Source organism: Macrobrachium nipponense, chromosome 1 (assembly GCF_015104395.2).
Source record: "Macrobrachium nipponense isolate FS-2020 chromosome 1, ASM1510439v2, whole genome shotgun sequence".
In the NCBI taxonomy this organism is placed as follows: Eukaryota; Metazoa; Arthropoda; class Malacostraca; order Decapoda; family Palaemonidae; genus Macrobrachium; species Macrobrachium nipponense.
The window spans coordinates 24,979,672-25,000,488 of record NC_087200.1 but is presented as its reverse complement, the minus strand read 5'-3'; the positions used below and the strand labels follow the sequence as shown (position 1 = coordinate 25,000,488).

Here is a 20,817-nt window from a genome sequence, read left to right as displayed (position 1 = left end):
AAATTCCCCTTCGGTTAACATATGTGAAAATATACTAATTCCGAGGTAGAGCGAATTGGATATTAAAGGACATTTGTAGCTCAGTGGATGTATGTGAATCGTGGTGATGTAATAAAAATTCCTAACACATAAAAACAACACTATCAACTACATAAGCTGAAGACAAATGCGAAAATATTAGCAGCTTAGAAAATGACCACCTGGACAAGGTAACTGAGAAAAAGAAAATAATATCTATCACTAAATAAATCTCCTCCGTAGGCTGCCAATCACCACCAGCAATTACGACACACAAACATGTGGCATTTCGTTGCACAAACAACAAACAACAAAGACAGCAAGAGCGAAACAAACGCATTAGTCGTTTCCCTACGCACGCCATACATAATAAATAATCACACACAATAATTACGTATTCATCAGTGCCTAAGGCTCTCTTATACAAACACACGCACACACACACACATACACTCAGATCAACCCTGATGTCCAAATACCATTCATGAAAAATTAACCTACCACAAAATGTTCTCTCGTGTGTGTGTGTGTGTGTGTGTGTGTGTGTAAGTGAACTAATAAAATATATAATTCCTATTTTTAGATACAAAGTAGCGTGACTGAACTGAAGAAATATATAATTTCTGTGTTTTAATACACAACTAGGATGACTGAACTGAAGAAATATATAATTTCTGTATTTATATACACAATTTAGCGTGTGAGTGAAGTAAAGAAACATATAATTCCAATTTTTATACACAATTTGCGTGAGTGAACTGAAGAAATATATAAACTTCTTATATATAAACTTCTTATTTATATACATAACTAACGACGCAAGTAGCAGGGTCATAGACGCCCTGTACCAATATCCGAAAATATTCTCAAGTATGCATGCACCAAAGGGGCGTATATAACGTTAAAGAAAAGATAAGACACTACGGCGTAAGGAGCTTCTCTCTCTCTCTCTCTCTCTCTCTCTTTTCCATTGACGGCAGGTACGCCCGAAAAAGAAGAAAAAAAGAAAGCTTTCCCATTCACACCCATTGAAGAGCTCAGGGGAATGCAATCCTTTAATACTTATGTAGATGAACAATCAACATTTAATAGCCATCTCCTATTAGCCAAGTTTCACCTATTACTATGAAATGGGTTCCTCAGCCTTTAGGGAAAAAAACAAAAAATAATACTGCTTCTTACGAGGGGGGGGGGGGGGGGGGGGGGTTTAAAGCAGGCAAGGGGAGATACTGACGGTAGCGGGGATGTTGAAGGTATATAGTAGAGGGAGTTAAGAAAACATGGGAGAGGTAGAGAGGTAGATGGGAAACAGGATGAGGAAGAAATGGGTGTAGGTGGTAGGGGGGGGGGGGGCGGTGAAGGGGGGAGGGAGGGAAAAGGGGGGTGGACAGTAGGGGGAAGCGAAGTCAAAGAACCTTTCGCTCAATAAGTCTCCACCGCCCAAGGTTTTTTTGTCCGAGTTTATTATTAACAAGGGCGCTACTGCTTCTGTTATTGTTATGTTAACGGTGGTTGCCCCTTTGAAGGGGGGGAAGTGGAGGGGGAGGAGAAGGAGAGAGAGAAAAAGGGGCGAGGAAAGCATCGAGAAATGTCTCAGTGAGGAAACGGGAACGGAGGAGAAAATAATCAGCGGAAGAGATTTATCTACGAGGAAAAGCGATCTTCGCCAATGAAGTAAGATTTTTTTTCTTAGTAAAATGAGAACTTCAATCAAAATGTGGTAAGTAACATATGTATATAAGTATATATATATATATATATATATATATATATATATATATATATATATATTATAAATAATATATATATAATATATATATATATATATATATATATATATATATATATATATATGCCACTCCACGTGATAGAGATAAAGGAAAAACACTTCAAATCGGCAAACTAAACTTCTGAAAAGTTGTGCAAAACTGCAACTACACAAAAGCATAGGAATTATCTGCCAGGTGCACGTGGTAATAGTTGAATTATATATTAACATTCTAACTAATTCATTTAGTTCAAATGATTCTATATAGGATAAAAAAAAATATTATAGCTAGGGCAACAGTCACTGGAAACTAATGAATACTTCATTTCATGAAACATCTCTCTCAATATTACTTGTGCCCTAGTTGATAAGTTCGCCGTAAGAAGAAGAAATGATCGAATAAAAGAATGTGAAGAAAATTTATTATAATTAAATAGTGTCTTCTGAATACTGCGTAGGCACGCAGTGACCAAAGCGGAGAAATTAAACATTGCATCAACTATCACCATGATATTCGCCTCCTAAATGTCAACAGCCTGGGGCAGACGTTGCTTTTACGACGTTAAGGTTAAAAAAAAAAAACGCTGTGATCATGTTACTTTATATGGGAAAAGAGATCATAATGATATGCAAAAATACCTTGTAATGTTCATGTGTACAAATGTTGGATCAAGCTTAAATACAAAGGATGATCTACTGCAAACTATAATTGTTTGTTTGTTTGTTTGTAAGGCGTTTTTACGTTGCATGGAACCAGTGGTTATTCAGCAACGGGACCAACGGCTTTACGTGACTTCCAAACCACGTCGAGAGTGAACTTCTATCACCAGAAATACGCATCTCCCACACCTCAATGGAATGCCGGAGAATCGAACTCGCGGCCACCGAGGTGGCACGCCAACACCGTACCGACCACGCAACTGAGGCGCTAAGCACACTATAACAAACACTGAATAAACAAGTTAAGATCACGTTTTTACACGATACTACGATTAGAAAGCGTCAGAATACAAAATCTGCTAGGTATATTACGGAGGGTAAAACCCATGACTTAACCACAATTTTTTTAAACACAAAAAAGAGCCGCTTTTTTAAATGGGAACTGGAATCAGACATTCTTTTGAGCGCCGTGTCTTTGCCGTCAAGTCAATTCCTCTTGGGCCATTGCTTAATTGATCCAAAAGACTTCAAATAATGTTCAGCCGAAGGAAAGAAAAAGCCTTGGCGATGGAGAATGATGTTAAGAACGGAAAGACGATAAGGAAATCGGGCGAAGGAAGAGGAAGAAGGAAGACACAAGATCATCTAACAATCATATACAATTTACTCTAATTTACTCTCAACAAAAGCGACTCATCGAACCGTGTCCATCGCTGCAGACGGGATTTGCGCATGCGCTGGTTGCTCTCTCTCTCTCTCTCTCTCTCTCTCTCTCTCTCTCTCTCTCTTCTAACCTGGTTTCTCTTTCTTGCTTTTAACAAATTCGTATCAAGTGAAATCCATACAGGACGCTCTGTCGATTGACAGAGAGAGAGAGAGAGAGAGAGAGAGAGAGAGAGAGAGAGAGAGAGAGAGGATGGATGTGTTCAGTTGGTGAGTTTCCAGCGGAGCGGAGCAGAGAGAACGCGCCGACGTAAACAAACAATACCGAAACGCATAACAAATAAGGTGGGATTAATGAGGCTCGTGGATTACTCAGCGGTTCCAGCGCGTCTTGGGTTGCCTTTGCTAACAGCAGATGAACAAAACGTGAACAAATTCTAAGAAATTACTGATTGCTGCTCGGGATTCCCGCGATTATTAAAACGTTACCAAAATTTGGGACCGGGTGTGATGTTTTCGAAGCAATTGATGTTGAAAGGCTATGATTTATATATATATTTATATTGAATAAATGTTATATATACACACACACCACACACACACACACAACGGTTGATTAAATAAATAAAAATGAACAGAACTTGGCTAAAGTGTTCCGGCTCGCTCGTAGATCGAAAAAGGCAACCGTCCTATATAAAATGACAAAGACCGAAATGTGAATAAGTTCTGCACAAGTCTCACGACAGCAGCCATTCCTCCAGCCGAAGAGACTTCTTCTTCATCAGTATGTGTCAATTAATTCCGTCATTTATCGGAGGGGAAAAGTTAATCAATTGAGATATTAGTCAAATCCTTTAGGCATCAAATGATAAATATGACGAAAAAAAAAGTTAATTGGGAAGTAGAGTTCATAAACGGGGGGCTACTTAACATCGTATGGTAATTAATAATAATTTTCAATTATAAGTTTGATGGAAAGCGAATGAATGATTGATCACCCCTAATGCGTATACAATCCTTCAACATTCCAACTAATTACTAAGTTAAGAGTCTCGAGTCCTACAGAAGGAAAAGTCGGACACAGAAGGAAACAGGAAGACAGGAAGACAAGGGTGTCCTAGGGATAGCAGGACGCGGCAGATATACAGATACACACACACACACAGGGACAGAAGATAATATTAAAAAAAAAAAAAAAAAAAAAAAAACACGCACACAGGAAAGGGGCGTTTCAGGATTAAATACACAGACAAACGGACATATTGACAGACAAACATCCAACAATACTTTGGGACCAAAAATGTCGAAACAAAAGAGAACACAGCTAAAAGAATAAAGAAAAAAATCAGCTATGGCCGTAATCACGAAATATAATATTCGTAGAAACAGGCGGCATCGTGGCTACTACCTCTGGCATGAATTTTTAATATAAGTGAATAATTAATAATCAGATCTAAGGACTACATCCCTTTACTCCCTCCCTTTCTCCCTCAGAACAAGTCCCCCTTCCCCTTCCGCCCCCCCATTCCCCTTCCCTTACAAGCCTTCTCCTCACCTCTCCCGCTCTACTACAAGATGTTCATTTCCCCTCCTATAGAAAGGGACAAGAGAAAAAAAAAAAAATAAAAAAAACTGCTGTCCGCATTTTACTCTGTAATAATAATACACTTCTCCTCCCAGTTGAATCCATCGTAGCTCTTCTCTTTTATCAATATGAAGCTTAAAAATGTCTACTAGATTTTCGAGGTCTTTCCCTTTAAAGTTTTCACTTCTTTTAACGGAATAAAGGAGAGACTTAGATAGGTAACTTGTTTTAATTCACTTTTATCGGTGTGATGAAATTATGATGTTCCTTCTTATAATTCCATCTCTCTAATCATTTTGCTATCTTTAAATCTATCTACATATACACAATACACATCACACATCACACACACACACACACACACACACACACACACACACACACTACATATACACAATACACATCAAACATCAAACACATACACACACACACACACACACAACCACACACACACACACATATATATATATATATATATATATATATATATATATATATATATATATATATATATATGATGAAGATAAGAAGGTCCATAAAAATACTATAGTATACACATTACAATCATATATTTCGGATACTGCCGCAACGTGTAAATATACATATATATAGTGCTTTTATGGGCCTTTTTATGTTCATAGTCTATTGTCAGGTTACAACAGAAGGCACTCATGTATATATTAAACATGTGTGTGACCAAAATCCGCGTACAAAACAAAAATACGAAGAACAGCGATAACAACCACAACAAGAACACCAATTAAGACGTTCCTTCATAACTTCCCCAACAAATGCAACGGCGTTCGTCTGCAATTACAATGAAACTTAATCTCTTTTCATTATACATGATGATACTCATCACAACTGCCTTCGCGAGGGAAAGTAATTCTTTTTAATTACATCTAATACTATGTTCCGATGTACCCATTTACTTTCGGAGGAGCACAAAAACGTATGCTATTATTTGCTTGATCTTTTGATATCGTCAGGTTATTTTGTTAAGGATAAATAACGGTTGATGGAGAGAAATAACAACGGCGTTTCCTCCGCTTCCCCTCATCTTCTCCTCCAGTGATATATTTCGCTTGGCCTTAAGCCGCTCAAAATCTATCATTAGCGTCATCGCGCTTAAGAAAGTTAGAGATAAATAATAATTTCACGAGAAGAATGGCTAGAGATAATGGAAAAAGAAAGAAAGGGGGGACAGCAATAACAACGTAACATTACAGAACATTTTAGGAGGGAAAAGTTACGGCGAACGGCGACAATCTCGATGTTCATGACAAATGTCCGACAATTAGGCTCCGAAAAAATTAATAAGAAATGCTTCCTGCGCTCTGACAGAGAGAGAGAGAGAGAGAGAGAGAGAGAGAGAGAGAGAGAGATAGAGAGAGAGCGAGAGAGGAAAATGCCTTCCCGTTAAAAGGCTACGCAAGTCAACGGCATTGCATTACGCGTTTCCTGGCATCTCGCAAAAAAAAAAAAAAAAAAAAAAAAAAAATTTACGACAGAGCAAACAACCTGTGTTCATCTATCTCGCAACAACAGCCACGGCGTCGGCGGCGAAGTAGTCGAGGGGCGGCGACCCGCAGGAATGATTGCCCCAGTCGTAGCGGCGAGCAACAATGGCCTCTTTTAACCTCTTCTTAATCATATAATTGTTGCATAATTGTTAAGACTGTTAGGAATCTGTTTGTTGCCGCAGATAGAGAGAGAGAGAGAGAGGGGGGCAGGCTTCGTCGCCCAAAAACTCGATCATTACCAGCTATTAACATTTAGCCCCATGTAGCCAAATGATGAGCTTCGAGTCGGAAATGACCGAGAGAGAAGTCTCGGAATGCTTTTTTCTAGGGGGGAGGGGGGGGGGAGGGGGGGAAGAGGGGCGTGACAGTAGGAGAAAGAAAGGGGTGACAGTAGAGAAAGGGGGAGGGAAATGTGACAGTAGAAAGGGGAGGGATGAGTGACACTGGAAGAAAGGGGGAGGGAGATGTGCTAGTGGAAGAGGAGAGGGAAAGAATGACAGTGGAAGGAGGGAGGGAGGGAGGGGGGTTTGGAAGGAGCTAAGAGAAGCATTGTGGGTGGGGGTGATGAATAATTAGTAGAATGACGGGAAAGCAGGGGAAAGCAACCCTTCCTGAATGAAGAAAAAAAAAAAAAGAAGGAGGTATTAACATGGGAATTCTATCTATCTGCGAGACCGGTCGTCAAGACACTACGATCGTGTTTCATAAATTCCAGGAGGTGAGTCATGAGGAACGAAAAAGGGTGTTACGAGAGAGAGAGAAAGGTGACTACCATCGTTATCATCGTCATTTTCATTATCGACTGTCGTTACTTTTGGTTGGCGGAATAGAGAACTTTATACCATAGACACGTAGTGATGCGATCTAAGTGGTTCGGAATATGCTGTAAGTGAAGGCGCGTGAAATAAAACGCACATAAAAATCATTCAATGAATGGCAAATTGTTATTTGCCATTTACAACTTAGATGTAAATTGTATTACTAACAACGACCATGAAGTTTGTTTCTCTCTTGTTTAACGAGTGACAGGAAATGTTAGCAGACGATCTACTTACAAAGGGAGAGAGACAGGCCGGTTGGAAACTACAGCTGTTAAAACATATGGCCGCTGTCACAGAACCTATAGATTTATAACCCCAAGATAATGACATACAGTGGGTGTCAGAGAGGAGCCACGAGTACAACATACAAGGATTTTAAACGTAGTAGTAATTACGATATATATACATAAATAACCGTCGGTGTGTGCGTCAGAGAGAGAGAGAGAGAGAGAGAGAGAGAGCGAGAGAGAGAGAGAGAAGAGAGAGAGAGAGAGAGAGAGAGAGAGAGAGAGAGTGATGACTGTTCGTGGAACATTGCATAGATCAAACGTTCTTTAATGATGTGCTGATTATCGATGTATTTCGAAAGGTAAAAATCGTATTCAAGGTGAGAATAGACTGGAAGGATGGGAAGGGGGGGGGGGGGGGGGGGGTTCAGAACAAGGCCGAGGTGAAGGAATGAGAAAAGGGAGGGGGAGGGGGGGGTGGCGATGACCCCTTCTTCCCATGCGACAGGATATGGGTTACACAAAAGTTGAAATTACATCTATTTCTCACTCTCGACATCAAATTGAAATAATGGCGTGATAGCAATAAATATTATAATAACAATAATAATGGGCTCCCGGAAATGCGATTGTGCTGACGTCACAAGTGATACGAACGTACAAACGTAATTACTGTAATTCGAGCCTATTTTTTTTTTAGATAGTCGACCTTATGCACTGAAGTTCGAAGGGTCATTTAGCCGTGCGCTTCTTTAATTTTTAAGACAACAATAACGATTGTTACTGAGCGATGAAAAAGGAGAGAATAGTAAAGGCAAAAGTCATCTTCTCAAACCGTCAAGAAGAGGTTGGGTTTCGCTGAAAAACGCATATAAGGGTGCAGGGGGCCAAAATATCCCCCCTACATTACCCCACCCGATCCCACCCCATACCCTCTCCAAAAATCGGGGCCAACAGTTAAAACGAAAGCCTTCAGCGCCATTGGCGGTTTTCGACCGACAACTACAGCCACCGTTTAAGCAGAATTCGGTATCAAAAGAGCGCTGATAATATTTTTAGAGGACACAAATTGTATCCAATCAAGATTTTATGTTACCCTAAATACAGAGCGACCGAAATATCTCGACCGGTCAATACTCATTTAATATAGTAAAACTATGCATAAAATAATCACAAATGATACGGCCGCGCCGGGAAGTATTTATGAAACCCCGCGAACGATATGGCTGCTCCGCTTTCCCATTGGTGGAAATGAATAAAAAAAAAATGGACGTTCATTGGCCGCCCAGCTGTTCCGAATGAAAGTAAATGAATTACAGCGCTACACTCACATAAATTATACGAAATTATTCATGTCAAACTAAAAACGCGTGACATACATTCCCCACCCCCCCACCCCAAATATTGCTTTTAATAAATTATTTTAAAAAAAATAAATCTACGTGTTGATGTGTGAGCTTCTGTTCCTGAAGTAATTACAGGTGTGCTTCTGCCCTCAATGAAATGTTCTCCTCAATACGAATTTGACATTTATTCTGTGAAATATTAACATGCTCATTATGGTACTTTTTTCCATGAAAATAAACACAGTTTTCAAACAAGTTTCAATTTTCTAGAAGTAGTCATTTTATGATGGAAGCTTCAATAGACTTTATAACGGGAAAGTTCATATATATATATAATATATATATATATATATATATATATGTATATATAGTATACATATATATATATATATATATATATATATATAGGACATACATATATATATAGGGGAAATATATATATATATATATATATATATAATATATATAATATATATATATATATATATAATAATAATAATAATAAAAACGGATAATCGAAAAATTTCTATATTCTGGAGTATCACGAAAACCAATTAACACACACATACACGGCAATACGTTATATAATAAATATTATATATATATATATATATATATATATATATATATATATATATATATATATTATATATATATAAACTGGCTTTCCTATCTCTCTCTCTTTCTCTTTCTCTCTCTCTCTCTGGCCGATGTGGCAAGGCGTAATAGAAAAAACGTACATCTTTAAGCCGATAAAACTTTAACCTTTCGACCTGAACCCCTTAATGTTACATTTTCAACCAGTTGCTTGGGATGCGTTCGCAGTCCTCCCACATAATTGCAAGGCAAAGAAGGCAGAGGAAATTCTGGGTACGTTCACATTGCAAAATCAATAAGACTACTTTCTTTTCCAGTGTCCATAATATTCTATTTCCTTACAGTTTTATGGAGATGCTTACAAAAAGGACAAACCTTCCCTACTTTACTAAACGTCAAACCAAGCAGTTCGTGCACCTCTCTCTCTCTCTCTCTCTCTCTCTCTCTCTCTCCCCTCCTCCTCTCTCTCCCCAATCTCATTATCCCATCGGGAACACTCAGGAGGTAACCCGCACTCATGGCTAAGCACCCACCGAACTCTCTCTGCTCTCTCTCTCCTCTCTCTCTCTCTACTCTCTCTCTCTCTCTCTCATTATTCTTCATCTGCGGAACACTCAGGAGGTTAACCGCACTCATTGGCTAATCACGACCGAAGTCTCTCTTTGTCTTGATCCATTCAAAGGCAATGGGAGTCGTTTCCAGAGCCTTTATTTGGCATAATTAATTCTTCTTAAATACTTAACCGTTGCTAAGTGCTTGCAATTTTCAAAACACACACCTACCTCGCTCTACGAGAGCTCTTGCGCTCTTTACGACCTATTTGTAGGCCTGAGGTTCGTTTAACCACAGAATTTTGACTTTTTTTCTTTAAGTTCGTATCATGGTAATAAAACATTTTTAAGTTGCTTTACGTCATAAGAATACAACCTAATTTAAGAACGTTATAAAAAAAAATAGAACATTTTAATTTTCGATCGCTTTTCGTCATAAAAAAAAAATTAATAGATCATTTTCACCTCAAAGCCGCTCTTCGTCATGGTATGTTAAGGACATATCCTCTTGACAAACACACGCAGCACAAACACACACACACACACACACACAGTCGCACGCTCACAAACGATACGGCCCTATCACATTCGGGCCGACAGAGGGTGACCCCGTATCTAAGTAATATCTCCCAAGCGGTACATTCAATTCACAATTAATTATTATTTAATTATCACTTAATTAATCACGAACAATCAGCCCGACAGCTGGTGAAGCAAACTATCAGTGATCGGAAAGGTATCGCGGAAACAAGGTCCGGGGGATGGGATGGGGAGGGGGGAGGGGGAGGAGGGGGAAGGAAGGAGGGAGATGTATTTAAATAACAAGTGTACAGGGAATGTTGGGTAGGCGGGGGAGGTGTATAAGTGGGGGGTGGGGGGTATGTATTGTGGGGGGAGCTGATATGAGAACTGTGGGGAGGAGGAGGATATATCAAGCAATGCCCAAGAATGTGGAAGTGGTGGTTCGGAGTGGGTACCCTGGGCGGGGGGGGGGGGGGGGGGGAGGGGGTTATTAGGACTTATTGGTGGGTGGCCATGTAGGGGGAGGGGCCAACCAAAATTAGTGCCTACGACATTTAACGCAGAAAATAAGTAAATGCAACAGTGATACGAAGCAAGTGCAGAAGGAAGTACAGGAAAAAGAGATAACGAATGATAAGATAATAGCAAGGACAAGCAAAAGGTAGGTGTGAAATGAAGAGAGAAGAGAGAGAGAGAGAGAGAGAGAGAGAGAGAGAGAGAGAGAGAGATACTGAACATGAAAACGCACATAACGCAAAACAAATAAAAACTTTAGGATAACTGCAAAATAATTTATTGACATAATCAATAGGTGCGAAAATAATTATATATATATATATATATGAATTTTTATCACATCACCGCAATTCATTTACATGCATTAAGCTACAAACGTCCTCTAATGTTCTCACTTGTTGGCCGAGTCGGTCAAGGCGTCACTGAAGTCCCGATTTTTCCTCCGTCGCTGGTTCGAGTCCACGAGAGGACGAAATTATTATAAAAAAAAAATTTCCCCTTCGGTTAACATATATGAAAATATGTTAATTCCGAGGTAGAATGAATTTGGATATCAAAGAAGGACAATTGTAGCCTAATGTATATTTGTATATAATATATATATATATATATATATATATATATATTATATATATATATATATATATATATATATTTTCGCTGCCTCCAAGCAAAGAGCAAAACACACCCCTCAACTTCCCCGCTCTTCAAATGCGATGACCAAAACTCGTATCCTAATTACTGCAAAAACTTATAATTACATCCATATCTATGATCTTATTTTATCAACCACTTCCTTAATTAGCCGATTAGCCTTGGGCCAAAAAAAAGAAGGGATATATTAATCACAAGTTCGTCAGATAAATATGAAACGTAAAAAAAAAAAAAAATTGGAATCAAGCTCGATAAGTTATCTTCTCCATCAGTCCTGACCTAAAAAAAATATCAATAAAATAAATAAACATCCCGCAAAACATCCGGTTCCACTAAATTTCAAAGGTGTTATAAATATTTCAGACCGACGATGATGTTAATCATTTCAAGCAATCGTAAGTGGTCGACATAAAAGTATCCTCTCTCAGTACGGATCAAATATTCGAAAGACGAGATAATTATAAAGCGGAAAAAATTATTTATTTACCGAACCAAATCTTGAACATTTATCAGATACACATTTGCACGCACAGCCACACAGACAGACACACGAACACACACACACACACACACACACACGAACGAACTCGCGCATAGAATGGATAGCAATCTAGAATTGATCGTAGAAAATGTCTCCTATCTATTTTTTACGTTCGAATTTCACCCCGTGTTATCGCTTTGCATATTTAATACAACTGTTTTGTGGAGGCGACGGACTCCTTAAAGTTTACAATAGTCTATTTTCTTTCTTTTCTTCTCTACAGTTGGCGAGGGGAGAGGGGGACCCCATTCAGAAGGACCCCCATTTCCACCCTTCCAAACTAGCACACGTACAAATGCACGTACTACATCCATCAGGGAGGGTATTCTCCATATAACCTGGTTCATTTCGGGCCTGATTATGTTCAGTAAACATACATGGCCATGGGGCTTGAATGAACTTACATTTTACAAACATAGTACTTATAGTGGTGGTAGTAGATGTAGTAGCAGTGTAGTGAAATTAAACTGAAAATATGAATAGCAATTTCTCAACAAATTTCTTCTGTGCCAACTGACCAAACTTTAATGACAAATGAACAGTAAGAAAATTGAGAGAGAGAGAGAGAGAGAGAGAGAGAGAGAGAGAGAGAGAGAGAGAGAGAGAGAGAGAGAGACCTTCAATGACCCAATAACTTAAAATAAGAGCGGAGGCATTCGAAACAACTGTCCGACACAAGGGAGGCCATTGGAAGCTTTTATTATGACTATGCGATTGAAGGCTCCAGAGAGAGAGAGAGAGAGAGAGAGAGAGAGAGTTTGAGAAGATTTGAATAATGGCTGGAATGTTTATAGGCAGACGCAGGGCTTGCGAGCAACACAGGGAAATAATACCTACCCATTAATAATTACGACGGTGAAGGGATTCTCTCCCCCCATCCCCCAGACCTTCCCCCTTTTCTCCTGGTTTGGAAGGGAGGAGGAGGATGATGGGAAGGAGATGGAGGAAGGAAGGAAGGAGGGAAAGGGAGGGAGGGAGATATAAGGACTGCCCGTCAATCGTTGGGGATAACACATACATCATATCTCGGTTACAATTGTAATACCCGAATAATGTGACCAGGTCCACTTTTAATAATCATGACAGAAGGGAAGTGCCATTAATTTTTATTGTGTCTAATTACATATTTCTGGAAAATCGTTTGGCAACACTCAATTGGAGCACCGGCGGACGATAGGCAGCCTTCGGCGGAGACCACTTAAGGCGCAAAATCCCCTGCCGACGGAGAGACGGTTGCCACACGATGCTAATCAGAATAAATTTTATACTTTTAGGAATTTTGAAAGTTATGGTTCGACATAACGATAAAAGTGAAATCCTTGCATAATGGGGCCCAGTGCTGGCAAAAACGTATATAGCCCCAGACACTGCTTATGATATTAGCAACTCGGGCTCTCTCTCTCTCTCTCTCTCTCGATGTGGGGGTAGTGGGTACGGGTGAGAGAGAGAGAGAGAGAGAGAGAGATGCTGTAGCACACGGAGAGAAAGGAAACGGGAGAAAGATCACATGTGGGGGAGGATGAGTGATTAATCTACAAATACACTTGTGCTGACATAAGCCACTGTAAGCGGAAGAAGGAACGTGGAAATGTAATTAGGACAAAGCAAAAATAAAATTTATTGTGAATAGGTCAAATTCTTTTTACCACGACGCAAGAAATATGGAAAAAAGGTATGACTAAAACTATGACGAATTAAAAATCCAAATAAACGAACATCTTTGAAAACGACGAAAAATGGGAGATACTTAGAACCGTAACTTAACGAAGACTAGAATATTTGCAAAATCTTCTTAGATTCTTATATCTGTACAGAGCTAGCAACAGCATAATACTCTTAGCTTAGTAGGAAATAACTAAGGTATGACCAAAACTCTTCAAATCCACTAGGATTTTGGAACAATGAAGATTTGAACCTCAAGCTATGGACACAGTCTGTCCTTTGAATCAGAAACCTCAAAGAAAGCACCGCAGATGTATTTGCCATCAAAATAATGCGTATAATGGAAGGTATTTCATATAATGATACAAAATATAATTAAAAACAATAATGACAATCAAGACAAAATCTTGAACAGGATTACTAATGAAATTAACGGCAACAAACCAAATAATAATAATAATAATAATAATAATAATATAATAATAATAATAATAATAATAATAATGAATAATATTTAGGTAGAAGACCCTCTTTCAAGCATATTCTATTGAAGGAGATTGCTGCTTCAGCTACGTTTATTTTATAGAAGCTCTTTTCTATTCTGTATCCAATAGGCGGGTTCCTCGCCAACCTAAATAGTACTGTAAAAGCCGTAATAAGAAGAATAGAAAAGAAGTTCTATCAAATAAATGCAGCTCAAGGAGTAATCTCCTTGAATAGAACAACAACAACAACAACAACAACAACAACAACAACAACAATAATAATAATAATAATAATAATAATAATAATAATAATAATAATAATAATACACCTTACTCTTAAATGCATTCCCAGTGGCTGACAGAGGCGCCTTTTCCTACTGTTGCTCTGGCTGCCTACTTAATATTCATATATAAATAAATCTGGTTATGAAAATGCCGAGCCAAACATGATATTAGGGACGCTAAAATAGCGTCATTATATATTTATATTTATATTATTTCCCCACCAACGCCTAATTAAGCGCAATAAGCATGACGCGGAAAAATGCGGAAACACCTCAATTTGTTCATCATATTATGACTTGACAGAGGAAAAAAAATAAATAATAATACGCTTGATACAGATTGCTTTCTCTCTCTCGCTCTTTCTCTCTCGTAGATAGAAAGAGCAGGTACTGGGATTATTTATAAAAGGGAGGTTGTTATAATTTAATTGAGACAGAGAATATGTTTATTCCATCACAGTCTCCCCCCCAAAAAAAAAAACCCCCCCCAAAAAAAAAAAAAAAAAAAAAACTGAAAGTCACCTAAGAGAAAAACAATGACATAAAAAACTTGATACATTCTCCTCTCTCTCTCTTCTCTCTCTCTCTCTCTCTCTCTCTCTCTCTCTCTCTCTCTCTCGGAGAAATTTAGGAGACGAGCATACAAATTATGTTTACCTTATTGATTCAGGTCTGTATGTTATATACGTATATTATATTAATCATATCATATAGATACTTATATATATAATATATAAATATATATAATATTTATATATATATATATATATAAATAATTGGGGTATATTTTTATTTATTTAAAATTCCCTGAGATATCAGAAAGTAAGTTTTAAAATTCCCTAAGATATCAGGAAATAAGTTGAAAGTTCCCTAAGATATCGAAAATAAGTTTTTTAAAATGCCCCAAGATATCAGAAATAAGTTTTTAAAAATTCCCTAAGATATGAGAAAGTAAGTTTTAAAATTCCCAAAGATATCAGAAAATAGGTTTGAAAGTTCCCTAAGATATCAGAAAATAAGTTTGAAAATTTCCCTAAGATATCAGGAAATAAGTTTGAAAATTCCCTAAGATATCAGGAAATAAGTTTTAAAAGTGAAAGATGTAGATATCGGGTACAAACCAGAGAGAGAGAGAGAGAGAGAGAGAGAGAGAGAGCGAAATTCTTTAGTCTCGAGAGACAAAATCCACACGACGATTCCGGCGCAAAAAAAAAAAAAAAAAAAAAAAAAAAAAAAAAAAAACACGAAATTCGGACAGGCTAAAAATAAAATAGGAGACGACCGAAAGATCCAACCGGAAAATATCTGACGTAGCAAGACCATAAAAACCTAAACCATTGACGGAGCACGACTGCTTATTTCCTTTACTGAAAAATCAAGCAAACAGGCGCAGAGTCAACTCATGCTAACTGTCATTAAAACAATCCCGGATGTGGATGGGAATTCTGGCGCTTTTTTGGGGGATTTTTTGGGGGAGGGGGGGGGGGGGGCAGGGGGCGCTCATTCAGTTCCCCCCCCCCCCCCCCCCCGCGCTTCTTTGCTCTTCGCCTTTTGGCTTCAGCATTCTCTCTCTCTCTCTCTCTCTCTCTCTCTCTCTCTCTCTCATTGTTTCTTTCTTTCTGAATTCTTCGTGATTGCTTTTCTCTCTAATTATGTCCTAAGCGTAGCTTTCTTTGCTTCCTTAACTCTTCTTTTCATCCTCAATTTATTCCTAAATTCTGCGTTCTTTTCATATTCACAGCTCTGACATGAAGGAAAATAAAGTGGACAGCATTTGTTAACTGATATTCATTCATTCATTTTTTCACTTAGATTTAGTACTATATTCGAAGATAAATAGATATATATGTATATATATAATTTTTTTTATTAAATTTGATAAATTTTATCATTCTTTATATCCCGATTTTTTTCGGGCCAGCCCTGTGAGAGTCAAGTTTGACTCATTGGGCTGGTAAAACTCCTTTCTTTAATAATAATTTGTTAACTGAAATGAAGCCACATTTAAATATCTTGAAAGGTCGTTGTTGATTAACAAGATCTTTTCACATAAGCTGATAAAGCAACTAATTCACTACTGAAACTTGTAATTTAAACTTTAAATTTGAAACCTATCCCATAAAAGTAGTCCACAGTAAAATCAACATCGTACTCAAAAGTTGCAAAGGCGGCTTCGTTATATCTTTCTTCCGCTCTTGAAGTTTTATCATAATTCTCATATGTCTGAGAAAAATAGATTGTTTCCTATTCTTAAATTCTCAGTAATGTTCTCAGAACTGTTCGGTTTTCCTTTACAAGAAAAGAATGTAAACGATGATACTCCTAAACAAATTGTGCTACATTTCTCATCCCAAAATAGCAAAGTGAATGAACGAATAAAATCACTGCTTTCGTTAAGACAAGCAACCTTTCCACATGAGGGGAGAAAAGCTAAATCATTTAAAGATAATTTGTAAAAGACTTTAATGTTTATTCTTTAAGACGAGAGTAATACGAACGAAATTTGTCGACGTTGACGGCAAATTCTCCTCATCAGAACAAGATACTACATCACACGAGTCGCGACACCCGACCACACTACAGAGTATTATCCCGCGTATTACACAAAATGTGAAATAAGACTTCTAAGTCTATCCCCGGGGTTAGTGGTTAGATGGGTTAGTTGAACGAGGGTAGGGGGGGATGGGAGGGGAGAGGGCGAAGAGAGAGAGAGAGAGAGAGGAAAGAAGGGAGGAAGGAAGGAAGGAAGAGGAGAAGGTTGTAACTGTAGCCATACCATTCCGTGCGCTCCTCCTAATATTCCATAAACGATAATGACTCCAACTTTTAGGCCGCTAACGACCGCCCCGTTTTTAATATAAACCCAAATAATGGTCGACTCGGTAAATTCTAGAAATAAACCGGCATTAACGAGGGCGGCGTCCGATTGCCTGTGCGCCATGGATGCTGGCGTGCGGGAGGGACACGGCGGAGGGGGAGAGGGAGGGGGTTGGATGGGGGGTGGGGGGGGGGGGGGGGGAAGGTGGTTGGGGGGGAGCGGGGTCAAGGGGAGGAAGAGAGAGAGATAGAGAGAGAGAGAGAGAAGGTCAGCTCTAGTGTGGCCGCGACTTCGACTCCGCTGCTTAGCGATCCTTGCCGTAGAAGTAACTAACTGCACGCACGCACGAACGCACGTGCACTTACTTGTGCTTCTAGCTGAGTGAGTGAGTGAGGCAGAGAGAGAGAGAGAGAGAGAGAGAGAGAGAGAGAGAGTGATGGCACCAGATAAGGCAATGGAATAAAAGGGAAAACGGGCGATACATACAAGGATCAATATCTTTATGAGCAGTAACTGGATGGTTTAAGTAGGGAGGTTAAAACAGGGAGAAAGCATATAAAAGGTGCCGTATAAAACGGCCTTAGCCGTCCCCATAACTATATATGAATAACTTTAGTGTGCTGGGGGGGGAGGGTCAGACGGAGCCAGGGATGGATCGCAACCCCGCTCCAAGATTAAATTATGCGGCTACCAAAGCCCATCTGATATATAATGAAATGCAGATGAGAGAATATCATTGCAATGCAACATTTCGAGAGCAACAAAGCGCCTATAATTCTTGCGCACAAACTTATAAAACGGCTCCGAGGAAGGTTTTTAAGCACGGCATAAAACTTAGCTTCAGTATCACGAATCTGAAAAAGGAATATGAATCATTATGTATATGAATACCAGCGGTATATGAGTAGGGGGGCGAAGGGATGCGAGTGAGGGAGGGAGGGGGAGATTGGGGAGGGGAGAGGACTTGCCATTGCTGCTTCTGCTGCTATACCGCCACCTTATTATGAATACGAATTCACTTCCACGAATTGCTCACCAAGCTACAAAAAATAAAATAAAAAAGAAAAAAATCGTCTAGGGAAAAATGTTTACGACCACATAAAGGAGGTTTATGTTGTAGGGTATTTTAATACGCGCAGACGGGGAGCCAAAGCGCAAGCGGGCGCCCGGGCGGTTTTAGACGGACGGAATGACGGGCGGGCGGATAGATTGCTGGGGCGGACTTTTGGGTGACTTGGAGGCAACGGGCGTGCAATTCAAACTATCAGGGGAAGCAGGAAGCGTTCGCTTAACCCTCCCTCACCTTATGGGCGGTTCTTTTAACTCTCTGCGACTGTAAAAACACCGAAACCTCATTTTCCTCCTACGATAAAACTTGCGATTTATAAGGGAAAACCTTAATCTGTGTTACAAGAAATTCTTCATTATCCCTATGAAAGGAAATCATGTAATATATATATATATATATATATATATATATATATATATATATATATATAATATATATATATATATATATACACCTAGCATCAATGACTATAAACACTACTACAGGGATATAATTGATAGTCTTTTTTAACACTGCTACTATATTGTTGACAGGAATAGGTAACCTCTGACCAACAAAATAATACGAATACAAAAATTATAACCATCCTTTAAAAAAAGCTCAGCTGGCTGTATATCCAGAGAGAGAGAGAGAGAGAGACTGTATATCCAGAGAGAGAGAGAGAGAGAGAGAGAGAGAGAGAGAGAGAGAGAGAGAGAGAGAGAGTGCGCCTTGCAAGCATGCACTCACCTCCATTTTGCATGCGAACTCACACAATGTATAACGACCGAGAAGGACCTGCAATATTGCTTCCATATGATAATGGTTCACTACGCTGCTAGAATATGAATGCCCATTATAAAGGGGGGGAGGGGGTCTCAGCACTCCCCCCACGTGTCTACCCGACCCCCGGACCAATTCCTAACCGCGGCGGTCTCAACCGGGAGACGAGTCCCCCTAAAATAATAAGTTACCTGATATTTACAATTCGCCGACGGATTCTGGCGCGGGTGGGAACCCGGAATGGGATATCAGCAACTGAATGTTTGAAGGCATATCTCTAAATATCATTCATAAACATTCCCAGATACGTCCCGGACACGAAAGCGGACCCGATGGGTGTTCATTCTGTGGTACCCATGTCCCCTGAGTCCTCCTAGGGATTGCTATGGGCGCCTCCTCCCTGTGAATCCCCTTCAGAGACACCTATAACCCAGTTATTCGATGTGAATAGTAAATTCTGTTTGGCGCGTTCCTGCGTTATTTTCTCTTTCTCTCGTCTAATTCATTTTTTTCCAATTTTCTGTTTTTTGTTTTTAAGTCGAAGGTTGCTTATTGCTAATGGATGTTCTCCCAGACGTCTCTGGCCATCTATATTGTCATCCGATGATGTCAATAACTGATACTTTGTTAACGTTCCTTATCCGTTTCATTTATAAGGGAGCCGGGGGATCCCACACATGATTTAAAAATGTTTCTAAAGATAGCTTTGGAAACAGAGGAACTGGTTTTTCAAGAGGGCACTGAGAGAAATTTTTCCGATCACTGATTAGAATCTACAGCTCAATAATAATGTTCGTCTGCTTTATAAATACCATATACGAAGGATAAACCAACGACAGGAACCCCCTATTTCATATATAAATAAATAAATAAATATGATGCGAATACATACAAAATAAATCTCGATACTTCCTTGACACATGCCACAGAACACCACCTGATCCAGATGAGAGACGAAAAATCGAGGAGGGGAGATCTCCGCGTCACTCGAGAAGTAAAAGCTAAAACCACGAGCAGATTCAATTGGAATTCTCCAATATTGTACAAAATGTCACTTTAGCCGTCAATGACACGATCATCCCAAGCACTCGTTGTCAGTTACCTTCCCCCACAAAGCATCAAACTTTATTACGGCCGAGGTGTATTACTTCCCCGTCATTCCTAAGTTTCCAAAGGGCTTTTGGGAAACAGAAATAAAGACGGGTATTGGGGTGGTCGAAGCGAAGTTGATATACTGATATTGGTAGGTCAGCGGGAAATCACTTCTGTATCGCGGTCATTTCAATTATTTCTTGAGAGTCGGTTTATATTCAGAAGAACTGTATACATGCGTTAGAGGCCAGTTTTAACGCCTGCGACATATTCTAACACAACACGAGTTTTAATGCGTATGGAGATTTCTTGTACGAATCGGGTGAAAAAGTTTCAAGAGATATTATTTTTCCCGGCTGGTATCAGAAGTTTTGAAACGTAAATAAAACAGACTTAAAGATAAGAAAGGTTAATTCAATCGCGTAAAAAAAAAAATAACAACAGCAGGTGTTTCGATAGATAAGCTTCATTTCATCTTGCACAATCGTGTGTTGTATATACTACAGTTTTTTTTTAAAGACGAGCAAGATATCGAGTAACTTAATACATCCTAAGATTTTTTCAAAGGCAATAAGGGTTTTCATACATAAAAGGATAATTCTTTCAAACCTTGAATCAGCCATTTTTCTGTGAGAGAGAGAAAAAAAAAACAG

General features: G+C 39.0%; 1 protein-coding gene across 1 annotated transcript in view; it reads right to left on the bottom strand.

Moving 5' to 3' along the window:
• Window positions 1–20,817, bottom strand: part of LOC135219172 (protein piccolo-like) — a 478,963-nt gene that overhangs the window by 23,002 nt on the left and 435,144 nt on the right. Inside the window, 1 exon segment of the mRNA XM_064255706.1 lies at window positions 20,774–20,791. Within this exon segment, the coding sequence (XP_064111776.1) occupies window positions 20,774–20,791 (18 nt within the window).